Raw genomic sequence first — 16947 nt, 5'->3', positions numbered from 1 at the left:
TTGAAAAAAAAATTAAAAGTCGAAATCGTCCTCATCAACTTCCCCGTAGTCGCAGATAGTGCAGCAGATATGTGCGAAACAGGCACAGACCGAGAAGAGGTAGCAGATTGGTTGGCAGAAGAAGTACCGCTTCTCCGGAACGAGTTCAGACTCAGAATTGGAAGATATCTGCAATTTTCAAGTTTCAACAAATTCTAAATTCAGGAAAGTTAGTATTGGATCGTTTTCCGACCATACATACTCAAAAGAAAAACTGTTTTCTGTCTCTCAAAAGCTGTAATAGAAATAGTGACTCACATGTAATCCTTCAACTCCGGTTGCGTAATGTGGATTTTATCCAAAATGGGCTCACAGCTCGATTGAGAAGCCATATTCCAAAAAAGGCAAGCCGATGGAAAACGAAATATGAAATGAAAAGAAGGGAAGGTAAAGGCTGTGTGGGGGAATGCTCTCGAAATGTTTCCAAGCAACAGTTGTTTTTTTCTCGTATCCCACATATAGAAACGTACAAGATTTGATTTATGTGAATGCCCGATAGACAAGAAACGTTGGGAAATTCAGCTTACAAAAAAGACATGTATGATAAAAGGAACAAGTGGCATCACCAACTGAGAAAAAAAGAACAATAATGAACAAAATAATTTTAACCAGAAACACGCACTGCAAAGTTGAAGTAATCGAACTGGATAAAAAGCAGACTTGTAAAAAATCGGGCCGGTGCGGATTCAAAAGAGGGTACTCATTTTTAACAAAATTTTTTTAGAAGTTTTTCGAAAATTTGGAGTAAAAGTGCTTAAATTATCATACATATTTGCTTTTTGATTGAATTTTGAATTTTTAGTCGAAAACAATAAGATTATTTTTGATTTTGGCATGGCCTGGCCCGTGACAAGTCTAATAAATAGGCTGTTAGGTATGACCTGGACTCTTGAGTAATACCAGCAACATTTTTCAAGTTTCTGCCATCCAAATTTTACATTTTTCAACAAACCTAGCTTGACTCATTATTAGTGTTGTTTACCATTTGCGAAGTCAAAGTTATCAGAACACTCCTCAGAGTCCCCCATATTTTTCTCACTAATCCTTACTAATTGCCATTTGCTTAATCCCTTGACATTATTAAACCATCTTCTGGATTTCACGAGGGAAAGCGCAACAAATAGAGGGATAAGACAACACTCTTTCTTTTTCCCATTGTATTCGGCTAATTCTGCTCTTGATATAACAAATCGAGTCTCCACTTTATTGATTAAGAGCCCGAGTTCCATTCCCACACAATTATACTGATTCTGAATCAATTAACGCCTTTTGAAACTGATAATGTCTTTCCGGCGACCTTTTCCAAAGGTTAAAATTCCCATCGAAGACGTTTCGGAGCCTACTGATCCGCTGGGCAAACTCCTTGTGTCTGAAGAAGAAATTCACGATTTCCAAGGAAAAAAGAAATGTTTCCAAACGTTGTTGGCACATCCTGTAAGTACCTGAATTTCTGAATTTTATACAAAACTGGAATCTTTGATCAGAGAGCCAAAGATGACGTGCTTCAACAGCCTATCGGAATTCTCTCGGACTACTTCACCGCGATATTTCAGTTGCAGAATCGTCCATACAATGAGGTACTAGCCGTTAAATTTATAATAGAGTTCTATATCTCTATATTTCAGGAAGCGCGAATTCAGTTGGAGCGTAGCCTGAAGCGAATGGCACTTCTCGAGGACTTGCTGATCAGAGTCATTGTCAGTAACGAGTCCGTCGAGCATATTGTAGCGGATCGTAAGCAACGTGACATTGAATAATTCCGATTGTTCAAGGATTATATTGCTCTCACTTTATTTTTAGCTTTTTAATAAATGTTTTCTTGTTTTCCTTTATTTCTCCAAGGCTTCTTCATATGACTTTGAAATGCGAAAACACAAATAACAAGTATATCTTCATTAGGTGGTGCAATGAAGCATTAACATGAAGCTAGTTAATCATCAAACTCGTCTCCGTCGTCGCAGTCGCAGATGGCTCCGCAGAATTTCACGAGGCACACGCAAAGCGCGGCTACAAAGCAGCATGGCTGGCAGCAAGAGCATTTGCGCTTCGGTGGATCTTGAGCTGGTCTCGCAAATGGTTGCGTTCTGGTAATGGTATATTTAGGTGTAGCGTAAAAGATGGATATTGAGTAGAAAGTTTAACTCCGTTTTTTTCTAAAAAGAGGTTTTCATTCACTTACTCAGACGCATGAGCCGTTGGCTGAGCAGTAACCACAGTTCCTGGAATCGCAGCGTAGGTTGTTGGATTCGACATTTTTGTTAGGAAAACAAAAGTGAAATGAGAGGATGGAAGTGCCGGGGCCCTCTAATTGTTTCTAAGCAACCCATTTTTACGACGTATCACTCATAACAACCGACGAAATTCAGATACATGTAAGTGGATCCCGACATACACAACATGAAGTGTGTGAGTGAGCATGAGTGGAAGAGAGGGCTCTGGTGGAATGACGTGGGGTAGAAGTGAAGTCAAGTGAAACAATGACAACTGTGGGAAATAACTGGAACCTAAGTCTGAGTCACTCCAAACTCGGTAATAAAATCGGTATATTTCATGGAAAAAGAGGAAACGGATTTTTTCTGAGACCTTTAAGTACGACAAACTGGCTTTGCAGAAAAAAAGCTGAATGTGAACGCCGGGAGAAATAATGTGTCGATAATGTTTTCAAAATCAGTAAGGTTGTGCTATTAGTGTTTCTTAAAAGGGAATACTTTGGAGACTTGGATTTCAAACGATTTATAAATTTGGTGATAGGTATTTTCAACTGCGGGGAGTCCAGTTCTCCCATCAAAACCTACTAAATGTGTCTGAGAGCAGAGTTATGAGCTCTCAGATATTTCATAGGGTTAAGCTTTTTCACATGTGGCAGTTCCAGCGGTTTACCTCTGCAGGTAGGTTGCAGATATGAAAACATCTGGCGTTTACTATAAGTCAATTTGGAATTCCATGTATAAAAGCTTATCCACATGAAAAGTTTGTGAGATCATAACTCGGCTCGCAGAGACATTTAACCGGTTTTAATGGCAGAAATGGACTTCTCGTAGTCGAAAGTACCTGTATCCAAATTTATAGAAACTTTGAAAGACATGTCTCCAAAGACTTCCCTTGTTAAACAAATTCTACCTACCGAGTTTGATTGGAAATGTCATCATGTACCAATGTATATGTTCTTGCCACATAGTTCCCTGTTATTGAAGTTTCTCTTATCACCGGATACAACATAACCTAATGAATCATGCTCCCATTTCCCTACCTGTCTTTTGTTTTCTTTCAGATTATACTTCCAATAATGTCCATTGAGAACATAAAATCTAAAAGATTGTATGATTATGAGACTTGAGGACTCCATTTTATCCGTTAATCCTTTTCCTTCTTTCAGTGTATTTTAATCTTCAGCATTCGAATGTTCTTGCTTGTGGTTTATGTGGATTAAGTGGGAAAGATATTCAGAAAACTAAATTTTTACATATTTTCATATTTTATATGTCAAAACAACTTCAGATTACTTTTAGGGTTTAGTTTCGGTTTTCTGACTGCTTACACATTTCCTTTTGTCCGCAAGGGCACAAATCACAAAATCAGTTTTTGATGTATGAAGAACAAAACAGAAATAGAAGTATGTAATTAGTCAAGTGCATAATATAACACATCTAAGCTGGTATCACAGAGATCAGCCTATGAAAGAGCATGCCGATTTGGGCTTTAGAATGGTAACACCCAATTTTTTCTCAGACTTTCTCTCCAATCTCACGTCTTGCTCGAAAATAACAAACATCCCAATCATATTTGCTTCTAATTAGGAGTGTGCAAGCTACACATGCCCCGCCCTTTCACGCTTCGTCTCCCTTATCTTCTTACCTTGACTCAGTGACATATTCTGATATTTTTAGCTTATCAGTCTTATTTTTTCTCTATACAAATCTTGGATTCACTATTCCTGACAATGTCTGCAACTGCTATCGAGCAACATGAAGAACTAGAAGAGGAGAAGGAAAAACCAAATACAATATGCTTGGTTTGTAAAGACAGAGGAGTTGCGAATTTCAATAAGGTACGTAAAACGGTTTTAAAAGTTATGTGATAATTAAATCTCAGGTTTTCTCCTGCGCTGCGTGCAAATCATTTTTCACCAGAACCCTTCGTCAGAGTAAAAGGATCAAGGACAGTGTATGCAAAAAACAATGGGATTGTTTTGATCAAGAACCTCCATTTAGTAGAAAATGTGCTCCTTGTCGGTTGAAAAAGTGTATCGATGTGGGAATGTTGCTCACTTCTAAAATCGAGGAAGCATTGAAACTCAGGGGATTGGCATTAAATCAAGTGATTATTATATTGAGCAAGAAAGACTATCGAATACAAGAAAAATTAATGACACACTATTCTGTTCGAGACCCAACGTTGGATCAGGTGTTGGCGGATAGAGACTGCGCCAAACTAGAAAAGATGGTAAATTGGAAACTTTTTTGTTTAAATTTTTCATTTATGAAATATAGACCCCTGGCATCAAGATGACTGCACACGAATGGGCTTATCTTGATGTCTATTCTCGGATTGTCAGTTACCTCGAATTCGACTTCATTAATTTTCTCGAATATAAAGACAAGGTACCTGTTGAATTTTTATTACTGTTGGGTATTCTAAAATATTCAGAAAATCTTATTCACCTACAATTCGATGCGTATGTTGCTACTTGGTGGTGCAATGAGAACTGTCAGAGAAAAACGTGCAATGCTGATGACTCCTGACGGAGAAGATGTTTATCCGGAGGTCGTATACCAGCTGTTTGGTGGTTGTAAACAAGTTTTGATGGAAATATGTTGTGAGCTAAGCGGAAAGCTGATTGACCTGCAAGTCACCTACGAGGAGTACCTGTTTCTTATGCAGATATTTTTTCTGAATCCTAGTAAGTTGCAAAGAAATTAATTAATCCCATCTCATTCATTATGACACTTTATTGTATGTATTCTCAACCTATTGTTTTGAACGGAAGGTCAAAAAGTCAATATAATTAACTAATTTGGGAAAATAGGGTAAAAACTCAAATTATGAACAGAAACTGTGTATTTCATCACAATTTAGTAATTATTTTTGAAAATGTCACTGTTTTTGCAGGCATCTCTGATCAGCTGTCTGATAAGGCAAAAGCCACTCTGGCAGAGTTCCAAGACAAGTTCAGCTATCATCTCCTTCTCTATTGTCAGCACACTTACCAACAACATGCTTCGTCTAGATATGGGAATCTGCTATCGTTGATGACTGTTGTCGACAGAATCAGCAGCCGTTTACAATGCGTCAGTATGCTCTTCCAAGTCATGGTACCCACATTCCCATTCAAGAAGTTGGTGGCCGACACATTTGTCAATATTGGAACACTACCGCCACCGCTTCAAGCTGATGAGGTTTCAGTACCAGTTCAGCAAGAATTCTTCAATGAAGCAATGCAGAATATTGAAGCGGTGAACGATGTAAAAATGGAGCAGATGGAATATTAAACGATAATTGTGTCTACACTATTTTTGTCTCTCAATTAACAATTTTGTCTCTGTCAATACATTTATATGTTTCTCTAAAACTTACCACAATAAATAAATATGATTCTGAAAAAAAAAAAAAAAAATACACATTAAAAAAAAAAAAAAAAAAAAAAAAAATCAAATCAAATCACTAATCTCAGACTTGATAGTTTTGCTTTGACCTGACAATATTTAAATTCTAATTCGGATATCCAGAAATGAAAACCCGATTATTCTCTAGTGCCCAGAAGATTTAGGATTTAAACTACGTACCATGAAAGTTGATGATCATAGAGTAAGCGGAGATATCAAGAGATATCATTTTTGAAAACAACATCATCTTTAAAAAGACAGGGGAAGTTCTGATAACCCTGTTTTTCTAGCTTGACTTGTGATACTTTAAAAAAAACCATCTCCAAAATACTTTCTGTTCCAAAAATAGAGCTTCATTTTTGTAGTTGATAATTTCTTTATACAAACATCCCTAGCAAATTACGTATCGACAAAGTAATTTATCCTTCAAAACTAAATATTTCAGTGCGAAATTGAGCGATTTTTAAGCTGTCGTTGAAATGACCATAACTCTCCAGGGAGAACCCGTACAAAAAAGATATCAACTACAAAAATAGAGCTTAACTTTTATTCTGCATGGTTCATTATAGACTACCTGTTTCTGACAATCAGAATTACCACGACACACTCTCAAAGTTGGACAATTGCAACTGAAAACCGCCAAAGTTTGTATATTTTTGCACGGTACTGTAGATCTTGCAAAAATAACATTTCTCCTATTTATTTGTAGTCTGGACACTAGAAATGTCAAATACAGAGATAACAACAAGTCGTTGATTATTGTCCTATATATTAGGGCAAACCCACGGTGTAAGGAAAACCGGTTTTCAAAAATTGATGCATTCCTGATAGTCACTTTCCGAAAAACGAGACAAAATATCTTTTCATTCATGTAATTTCTATTATTCGGCTTATCAAAAACCAACAGTGTTAACAATTGGATTCAACTTTATTCAGTGATTCAAGATCAAAGACAATATCAAATCCAAGGAGATCAACAAGTTGTTAGATCACTCGGGTGAAAAAGAGAGAGTAAGGGGGGCGCACACACTTCCAAAAAAAGACAAAACAGGGGAGAGAATAGAAAAGGGAATGGGAGATGAGATCAGATAACGTTTCCAAAATGAGAATCAGAGATACCGAGAGAGAGAGGGAGAGATCAGCTACCGTCATGATTAATTACCCTTTCTTTTAGTTGGGTAGAGGAACGTCTCAACTTTATCCTCTCCATACTGGTTGGCGGCAACACAAGTGTAGGTGCCCATATCCTCCCATGCAATATTTTTGATCAGAAGATCTCCATTTCCTTGGATGAAGTAGTCCTCGGTGTCAGCAGTGATTTCCTTGCCTTCGAAGAACCATGAATGAGAGGCGAACTCGCTTGAACGGCAGACAAGGGTGGCAGAATTTCCCTCCATCTCGAAACGGGAGTCAGTCCAAAGAGAAATGACCGGGGCGGAACGACGGAGCGACTTGCATGTGGAGGTTCCTTCTGAAATTTCCAAAATAGATATATGAACTTTTTAATTTTCAATATAACTTATACTTACCGACAACAATCTTGGCGGTGCTTTTACCAGTCGAGTGACCGTTGAAAGCGACACAACGGTATTCACCGGAATCCTGACCCTGTGCACATGGAATGGAGAGGATGGATGAGACGATTCCAGACTCCACGACTGGATTTCCCATGTTCAACATCTTTTCCTTGACATTGATCTCCTTGTCTCCCTGGACACGAACACCATTGCGTTCCCAGTAGATCACAGCGGATGGAGTGGAGAGGACTTCACATTGAAGGGTGACTTGCTCTCCGGCACTGACACTCATGTCGTCCAACGCCTTGGTGATTTTGAGCATCGGCTTGGAAGTGAGCTTCGAGTCGAGCTCATTGACCAAGTTGGCGATTTCTTCTTGGATCTGAAACATCTGATTTTAGGATATTGAATAGGAGGAAGGACTGGTTTCTTACGTTGGCATGAATGGGTGGGTGTCCGAGAACAACGGCGACCGAGAGTGAGAGAAGAGCAATAGTAGAAATCATCTTCCCTTAGAAGTTTTTTTTTCTTCTGGAAGGCAAACTGGTGAATGAAAACTGAAGCTCTAATCACAATATTTATAGAAACCGATAAGCCCTCGGATAATACATCGAGACTCCGCCTCTTTGATCCGCTATGTTTCTGCGAAGGCGGAGTTCTTGAATGGGGAGATGTTGTGACGCGGAAAAAAAAAGAAAACATCATCAGGTGTCTTCACTGATTTCTTTCGGTCGAGGACACATAGGAACAAGGTACATTTTGAGAAACACGTATGATCAGGAAAATCATGAAAAACGAGTCGGAATTATCAAAAGAGCAGGAAATGAAATGTGTAGTCATTTGATTTTAAGGCTAAATTTAGAACTCTTTGAAATGAACATTTGAAATGAATCAGGAAGCACCAGAATAAAAAATGGCATGTCTAGTGATGTACAGCCCAAGAGCTGAAGTTTATACACGCGTTAAATTAAATCAGGTTGGTTTTTTTGTACTTTGCTCATTTTTTCTAATAAAACGTCAAAAACACTTGGAATTACATATTTTCAGGATTATAAACAGGGAATTCAAAATTCCTTCATCTTTCTTATTGGAACAACTGTCAAATACATATGTACCTAAAAATGTTAGTTAGTCGGGAACATCTATAGTTTTTTTCCTAAATATAACTAAACTTAGAGAACTTCAGTTTTTCAAATGCTCACATCTCAAAATCCAGAAACATTCATTGTGAACTAATACACACATATTATGGTTGAGCTAACTTTTGGAACTCCAAAAAATAAAACACGCATCGTTGGATTTGGTTCAAAAGCATAAGTTTCAACTTCCGTTCGAAATGTCATGACTCCAGTTCCCAGAATTTTTTCTCCATTTTCTCCCGTTAAAAAAACTAAATCATGAGAAAATTTTTGCGAAGGCGTAGCACGTTTCCTTTTACCATTTAGAGGGTTTTATTGCAAAAAAGTTAAAGAAAAGTTATTTTTTTAAATAAACATTTTCAGGTGTTTTGGGTGTTTTGGGTTACAGCTTTTCCTGAAAACGATGCTCTTTTTTTCCTAAATGATGCGAGTCACATTATTCAACTTCATATGACTTTTGTTTATCCATTCCCTTCCTGAAAATAATTTTTTCCGTAACCTTTGTACTCGAAATCCAATTTCCTTGAGTCCATTCCCCAATTTCCGGCCTGACGAAATATCCGTTTCAATCTAGAAAAAGATGAATCGAAAAGTTGAATTTTGGCCGATGACGTTAACGTTCCCTTATTTATTTGGTGCAAATTAAATGGCAGTCTATCTAGGAAAAGAAATTAATAGAAATCGGAGAAATCGGCGCGCAACCTTGTAGAAAGTTATTAACTTGTAAACAAGTTCAAGGTGAAACATTACACGATTCGGGTGTCTTATCAATTAAGAGATCGGAAAAAAGTGTTGTTTGATATACTATCCATGTTGTCTTGTGATAAAGAAAGGTGTCCTTTTTAATAGTGCAACTAGTTAATTTGCATCTGAAATTCAGAACCAAACCAGTTTCTGCTCCATTGAACCGGATATGATGTGGACATGTGCACTGCTGACGTTGGTGCCAATTGAACTGTCCTTGGCACGGTTTCACTGGTTTTGAAGTTGTATTCCTAATGATGAGTCAAATCTGAGAATGTTACATGCCAGATTTGAAATAGAGTTGTGTCTTCCGGCAGACTCCCCTAAAAACCAAAAAGAAAGCGATGTGATTTGATAAGACCTTATCTCATGACCAGACTAATGTTGCCGATAGGAACTATTTTACCTTGAAATGGTCAACTAGTTCCGATAGTTCCGAATGGTTAAACGTGTTTTCTTCCGCAAAAATCGGAACAAACAAGTAAACTTTTCAAAGAAACTGTCGGTCTTTGGTTTCATTACGTTATCAAATGGCACAATTGTATAACCTTGAATTGGGTAATATCTTTGTTCCAAATTTATTGAAAACAACGGTAACCTTATCAGAGAAGTTTGGTATTTTCATGAGAAGATTAGTGGTGTTGCCGGTATCTTGCAAAGTTCCGATATATGAAAACATCATAAAAGATTATAAATCTGTTTTTCAAGATTTCATACTACCAGCAATCCATCAGAAGGCGTAATCGCACTGTTTATACTTATCGTCTTCTGAAACATAAGTGCACTACAGATTCAGATTATCTCTTTCAGACACCAATCAGAAAATCCAGATGTTCTTCTGAATGAAATCTATTCCGTAGGAGTTTGTGCACAAACACCACTGTGTTAACGTCAGAGTACATGTAGTCATAAAAAAAACTATTTCACTCTCTATATTAAAAATCAAAAGAAAAATCGAACAGAAACAGAAACAATTGCAAAATTGAAATGCAACGAAAAAATTGAAATATTTTCCGCATGACTGGCACATTTTAAATGTTCCCACAATAAGGAACTCGTGTTTCTCAATATCAATCGTTTTATGTGTACACGAGAAGATGACGTACCATAAAAATGTTTGTTCTTTTGAAAGTACAATTTTAATTGGAACATGTGATACGTACTAGGGTTCAGTGGTGTTTTTTGAAGGATGAAACTTTGCAGCTGTTGTTCTCTTCTCTTCAAAATTACGTAGGAGTCACATTGGAGGATAATCTATCTTTATACCTTCATCATCTCTATCCGCCTTGAAGCCACATGTACTTCTCCATGTTCTTAAAGTTTCAAAGAGGTTTTGTGATCAGAAAAGTATTCAAACATCACCAGCTTTGGTGCTGGTTTGATAATAAAACATAAAAATGAACTGGGAGTGATGGTTTGAAGGGAATAAACACTGAACACGGAAAAGATGGAACTTCAAAATTATTTTTTCATATAATTATACAGCTATCCAATTTTCCAATCATTGGCAATCACGCTTCAACGTTCAATTTGTTGATTTTCTTGTCCCGGTCTAAAATGACCTGTAGTCGTCTAAAATAAGCAAAAATGAAGACTGGCGAACCTGCAGCTCGTTTTCGGCACATTTTTATTTCAAAATTACCAAAATTGCGTCAAAAAGCAACATAAGAATAACACAATCATATCTGAAATATGCACGCTAATCTCTCAGATTTTTTGGGCAATTCCTGTTGTGACAACTCAAAAATTCGGTTTTTTCAATAAGTTCCGAGTAACTGCAATTTCTCAAAACTAAACTTTTTTCAAATTGTTTCGTAGTTAAAAACAGCTTGGAAAAATTAAAAAAAACTTCTAACATGAAAAACATTTTAGTCCATTGCTGGCGGTCTTTTGACACAAAGTTTTCTGACCAAAACAAAACTGCAAAAATTTATTGGACACATATCAAACGTATTTGCGAACGTAATGAAAAATGACAAAAAACCACTTATCTGGGTGACGGAGATAGTAAAGGCACAATTATGGAAATTACTAAATATAAATTGAACATGCAATCAAAATATATTTAGGACATGCAAAATAAATTTTAAAAACCATAATAATAATAGAAGAGATGGTCGAGAATGAAACTTGGGAAGAGAACGCTTGTAAATATAACAAGTATGTTTAATGATGACTTCAATTTGAAGAAAAAGGAGAGTAAAGATATAAATGCGAAAATAAATTTTTAAAAGTTTGAAAATTATGATTGAATCATTTGTTCTTCAGCAACGAGCTGTTCAGGTTCTGCAACATGCTCTTCATTCATATCATTGACAAGATGCCCAGCATCTTTCTGCAGTAAACGCGGTTGCTCATTCAATGGAAGAATGTTATCATCCAGTTGCTCATTCATTGCTACATCATCCGGGTGAACGAATGCACCATCTTGTAAATGCTCCGAAATCATTTGATTGTCGATGTCTTCTGGATGTAGTTGATGATTTCCCACCATTTCATCACCCATCATCTGATCATCGTCTTGCATGAAGTTCATCGGTTCTCCAATTATATGCTCCTCTCCAGCGAAGATGTTCACGTTGAAAGTTTGAGAGATCGCTTGTAGCAGACGTTGCTCACTTTTTTCATACAACAGTCTAAACAGTTTGTCAAAGGTATCATCGATGTGTGTGTCGTTGAATTGTTTCTGAGCGATTCGCCACATTGCTTCGTATCTTTGGTTTCCACGAACATATCCAGCGGCTGGAGGCTGAAAATCAAATTTTATGAGCACTTTTTAAATTGATAATAATTTTTCTTGTTACTTACCGCATTCTTTTCAAGAAAATTGCTGCGTCTCGGTGGTTCGAATGGAGCCTCTATAATTTCAGTGTGCTCAATGACGACTTCTCCATCCACCATCATCTCGTGGTCCATGATTGCACTAGGTACCTCCTCCTCAATGACAACTTCTTCAACCGTCTCCTGCTTAGCTGATGACGTCGGTTCCGACCCATCCGCATTGGTCCACTCGTTTCCGTAAACCACCGGTGCTTCCACTTCCGCCTCTATCGCATCTTGAGGTCCACGGTTTCGCAAGTTGTAAATGTATCCTGGATTGACATGGACACCATGAGAATCAAAAATGTTCTTGACCACTTCAGCGGGTGTTTTAGATTTCGACAACTGATTGATATCCTCACGGACTGGTTCCTCGAGATCGTTGTACCAGTCTTGATTGAGTGGCAAGAACTTTTCCAGTGGTTGTGGCGCTTCTCCAGGCTCCGTATAATTATACATAATCAGTGCGTGTCCAACTTGTCGTCCGTTTCGTTGCACATATATAACTTTTTTTCGCAGACGTGCACAACGAGGCAGTGTTGCCGTGTAGGTGTGCAATAGATAACCGTTAGGCTCATTGACAAGAGCAGGTACTCGTTGGACGCGGAGTTGGTCATGAACGTTCAGTTGGAGAGGCGTCTTTGCAGATTTCGGTCGTTTAGTAATTACATCTGAAATTATTTATTGCATTTTTAGTATTTTCAGAATTAACGTACTTGGATTGGAATTTGAGTTCTCTGACCATGGAACAAGTTTATCTACTGTCAACGAACGATAGTTTACTTCCTCTCCATTTACGAAAAACGCGAACATCCCTCTTGATGTAATGGATGGTGGGAGGTCAGGCACTTTGTTGTTGAGACATCCCAGGTTTGCTCTGAAAATATTGAATAACTCTCAATAACTTCTAAAACAACACTTACACAAGGTTTGGCTCATTGACCAAATACTGAATCTGTCGGTTACGGTCATTCCAGAATTCTGGCTCGATAACTTCAAGGTAGTATGTTCCATCGACAGCTTGCTGTGGTGACAAGTGGAATGGTGAAACGCTATTTTCTTCTTGAATCAGTATGTCATCGATCGACTCGTTATGATTGAATTGCGCTGCCTGAAACGAATTGAATATAATTAGTTGGATATACAAAATACAATTAACTTACACTTCTCAACAACTTCTTTGGCAAAGGCTTGTACACTCCCGAATTCAATTTGACAATATCTCCAGAAGTGTTGTAATCGTAGACAATCAATGCATGACTGACCACCATCTTGGATTCAGTCTCCATCATGTAGTAGATCTGAAAAAAAAACTTTAAATTATGAGCATACTTGTCAAGGCCCGGGTATTCGGCGCTAACATTCAAATATCTTCGATTTTTTTGAATTTTTTCTCAAAAAAGTCAATTTTTTGAGTATCATTCCGCATTATAAGAACTTCTGAAGACTTATCAAAAATTCCCTGGCCAGCCCAGGCCTGCATGAGTATGATTATGAGCATAATTTTCGAACAATGATGACAAACCTTCTTTCGCAATCTTGGATCCTTTGGATTAATTGAGTACAAGTAGACAAGATGGAATGGGCATTCTTTGTAATCGACATTATCTTTGATCTGCAAAAAAAACAATAAATAGTTAGATATAACTTTCCAAGTATCATACTATGAACAATGAAGTACTCGCATCGACAATAACTCCAATCTTCCGGACTTTTGTGCGATAGCATGTCGGATTATCGCCACTCCCATTGTGGGACCATGGAGAGAAGTCGTCTCTGTTAATATCATGTGGGAAGATAGCGGTTCCGGCAACGAAGAACGCATAGGAACGTGCGTTGGTGACCATTGGTGGATGAGTTGGCTTGGTCTGGTTTAGAACTCCGCGTTCTTCACTGAAAATAAACAATAAAAGTAAATAGTTTGAAAACATGCTTTCCAAAGATCTTACACATGATTGGAGTTGCAAATCCATTCCATAACATGTTCCAAGGAAGTCACAATCTTTTTATGGCGCACCGTCAAGTAGAGATGACGTGTCGACAACTCTCGAACCAGATCGTAGTATGGTTCAGTGTTCTCCGCCTTCTCGATTGGATCATGGTCATGGAACTCCGCGTCATAGCCATTTTGCAGCATGTCAGGATACTGGAGTTGCTCTTCCACGTGTTGATGATGATGTGGTTCCATCATATCCTTGGACATCATCAAGTCGTCGTCCGGAATCAGTTGCAAATCATCGTCATATGATTCTTGGCTACTAATCATGTGCGCTCTCATGTCCTCAAGACTTTCCAATTCTTTCTTTTTATGTGTTATCGGGTATCTTGTTCCACTACTGTGCAACTTGTTGTCTGTGGCGATGATTTCAGGGAGTGGTCCATGCGACAAAAACTCATAAATGTAGCAAACATTTCCGAGGAGACGAGACGTCTTTTGTTGGATGTAGAGCACCTGCAAATAGGAAAAAGTGGAAGGTCCAAACTTTAGAAAATAACGTACTCTCTTCCTGACTCTTTTACATCTGGCCAATGTCGACATTGTCTCAATCAAATTGATATCAGATGTCTCTTTCTGATCTCTTATCAAGGTGAGAGTACCGTCCGGCTCTGAATGCAATGGTCGTTTTGTTGATCGAACTCGAGATGGTCTTGATATATCGTCGCCTTCACCTTCTAAATTTTTTAAAATTAATGTTGAATAAAAACTTTAAAGTTACGCGTTGCAGTTGTCCAAGGTGATAATCCATCAGCAGCATGGTGAAGCTGGTTGAGAACGTGTTCCGATGGTACGAAATAGACAAAGACCCCAACGTCCTCAATGAGTGGTGGCAAGTCCGGGAGGGAGCGGTTGAGATTTCGTACTTGATGAAACAGGTGTTGTCTGTTGTACATGTAGTCCATCAGAAGCTTCTTGTTATGTGCCCATCCCAGTTTTCCAACTCTCAACTTTAGATACACACCACCCCGCATTCCTTCGTAAGTGTCGTCTTCAAACTGTAATAATCATTTGTTATAATACTGCTGTTTCAATTTTGTGCAGAGTTGCCGAGTCGGGTCGGGCCGATTTGAGAATTTTCGTTGGCTCGGGCCTGGTATCAGTACAAACATTTGAAAAGTTGGATTTTTTTTCTTTTTTTTTTTTGCAAAAAAGTCGGATTTTCGAAATAATTTTAACTATCGATCTGTTCATAGGAGTTTTGACTATTTTTGATAAGAAATTCGAAAAAATTTTAGAAAAAGTTGTACACAACACTTGACTCCGGGCCGACCGGGCCAACGGGCCGATATTTTGCGAATCTGGATTTGAGTCTTACCGGAGACTCTGTTTCCATGCCTGTATCCACATCATCCATAGCAGCAGTTCGTAGAAGATCATTTCCGTGTGGAAGACTGATTGGAACCGGGGCATTTCCTTCGCGGACGTAGTCGTAGATGATGAGAACATTTCCGACAATGCTGTTGTCTCTTGTTAAGTAGAAAATCTGAAATTAACATGGACAAAAAAGAAAAACTAGACTAGACTAACTTTTTTTCTCAATCTCTGTTCTCTCGGCAACCGAGCACTGTACTCTGTCAAATGCAACTCCGCCAGACGTGTTTCGTGTTTAACAATCTTGAATTCCCCATTGAGACGTGCAACCGGATGTCTTCGAACATTTGGCTTGATGTTGCCAGATCTTGTGTTCGAATCATGTGTAGAGCTCCATGGGCGGAGTTCATCATACGAAATGTCCTTTGCGTTTTTGCAAGTTTGTCCGTCAACGTAGAAAACGGCACACATTTTTTCAGTTGTAAGCGGTGGTAGTCGCGGTGGTTTGGGTAAGAACCATATTTCTTTGCTGGTTGGGAATCTGAAACAAATAATGGTTTCTCTTAGATTTGAAAAATGTCGGCCCAGCTCGGGTCGGTCCGAAAACAAAAAATGTGTACTTTTTTCACAAAGTTTTTTCAAAAGATAGTAAAAGATAGTCAAAGATAGTCAAAAATAGTCAAAAGTCCTATGAACGCTTGAGTTTTTCTCGATATTCAAAAACAGAGTCAAAAATTCAAATTTTCACATTTTTGTACTGTGACCCGGATTGGACAAGCTAGTGAAACTTTTTAAATCGGCCCTGCTCGTTGCAAATCTGGTTTCTCTCACAATCTTTTCATTTTATCACTTACTGTTGTGCGTAATCGTCAGCGTTTACCAACATATCAATGATTCTTTCTTTTCTAAGAAGTTCTGTCATACAACCGTTGAGCACAACTGCATATGGAACACCTTCGGGTGTTATCTCCAGTTCTTCACGGAACACCCTCACAATCCGCTGATTTCGATTTGTTACTCGAGTAACTATTGCGTCGGGGGGTATTCGAGGTGCGCGGGGAATTTGGCGTTGTAGTTTCACTCGTATCCGGTTGTTGGGTCGGTCTGGTAGTCTTGGTCGACCTCTTCGCTTTGTTAACCTGTAATTTTATGGATTGTGATATTTTGTTGTGACAAAACCTCTAAACTACACAAAAATGTGTTTTACTCACGGATTCTTTTCTAAATCCGGCGGAGTTATATCTTCTTCACCATCGGATGCATCATCAATTCCATTGTAGTCCATGTCTTCATCGTAAACAGCTGAGGGGCCAAGAACAGGAGGACCATCATCATTATGAGGTATTTCAAATTCCATAGCAACATCCATGTCCTCATCTCGGGTTATATGCTCTTTTGTTGCTTCAGGTTTCTGAGAAGGAATAGTTTTGAGATTTTTTATTTAGCCGGTGTGCAAATCGAAAACCTAGCTTGTACTGGTAAAACTATTGAGAAAATTAGATTTTTGCTCACAAGGGAAGTCTCTGTTGGCTCTTTCGACTACGGGGAGTCCGTTTCTGTTATCAAAAGTTGACTAAATGTCTCTTATATTTCGTAAAACTAAAATGTGTATCAGAATTGTTCCTTAGGTCTAGAGCTAGTCTATCACCTTCAAAAACTTTGATTCTTACCTGCTCTGACTTCAATTTTTCCATTTTTGGCTCCTTGGCTGTTTCCACATATCTCATTGGAACTCTTCGTTTTCTTGAGTTGGAAGGTCCAAGTCCTAGACCAGG

General features: G+C 38.2%; 4 protein-coding genes across 4 annotated transcripts; 2 read left to right on the top strand and 2 right to left on the bottom strand.

Annotated features, from left to right (window-relative positions):
• Window positions 1-1320: 1320 nt before the first annotated feature.
• On the top strand, window positions 1321-1796 carry GCK72_025835 (uncharacterized protein; the record flags this gene model as incomplete). The annotated part of the gene is made up of 3 exons (XM_053736507.1): window positions 1321-1473; window positions 1524-1616; window positions 1665-1796. 3 exons carry the CDS (start codon window positions 1321-1323, stop codon window positions 1794-1796), a joined length of 378 nt encoding a protein of 125 aa, XP_053580073.1.
• Window positions 1797-1969: 173 nt separating this feature from the next.
• Window positions 1970-2292, bottom strand: GCK72_025834 (uncharacterized protein; the record flags this gene model as incomplete). Its single annotated transcript, XM_003105606.2, has 2 exons — window positions 1970-2123; window positions 2219-2292. 2 exons carry the CDS (start codon window positions 2290-2292, stop codon window positions 1970-1972), a joined length of 228 nt encoding a protein of 75 aa, XP_003105654.1.
• Window positions 2293-3979: 1687 nt separating this feature from the next.
• GCK72_025833 (uncharacterized protein) lies at window positions 3980-5528 on the top strand (the record flags this gene model as incomplete). The annotated part of the gene is made up of 5 exons (XM_003105596.2): window positions 3980-4087; window positions 4132-4482; window positions 4530-4640; window positions 4687-4939; window positions 5149-5528. The coding sequence occupies 5 exons, from the start codon at window positions 3980-3982 to the stop codon at window positions 5526-5528; spliced, it is 1203 nt and encodes a 400-aa protein (XP_003105644.2).
• A 1268-nt stretch (window positions 5529-6796) lies between these two features.
• Window positions 6797-7665, bottom strand: GCK72_025832 (uncharacterized protein; the record flags this gene model as incomplete). The annotated part of the gene is made up of 3 exons (XM_003105559.2): window positions 6797-7113; window positions 7172-7541; window positions 7594-7665. The coding sequence occupies 3 exons, from the start codon at window positions 7663-7665 to the stop codon at window positions 6797-6799; spliced, it is 759 nt and encodes a 252-aa protein (XP_003105607.2).
• Window positions 7666-16947: the final 9282 nt, after the last annotated feature.

Source organism: Caenorhabditis remanei, chromosome X (assembly GCF_010183535.1).
Source record: "Caenorhabditis remanei strain PX506 chromosome X, whole genome shotgun sequence".
Taxonomy (NCBI): domain Eukaryota; kingdom Metazoa; phylum Nematoda; class Chromadorea; order Rhabditida; family Rhabditidae; genus Caenorhabditis; species Caenorhabditis remanei.
Note: the sequence above shows the minus strand (reverse complement) of the source record. Positions and strands in the feature narration are given on the sequence as shown.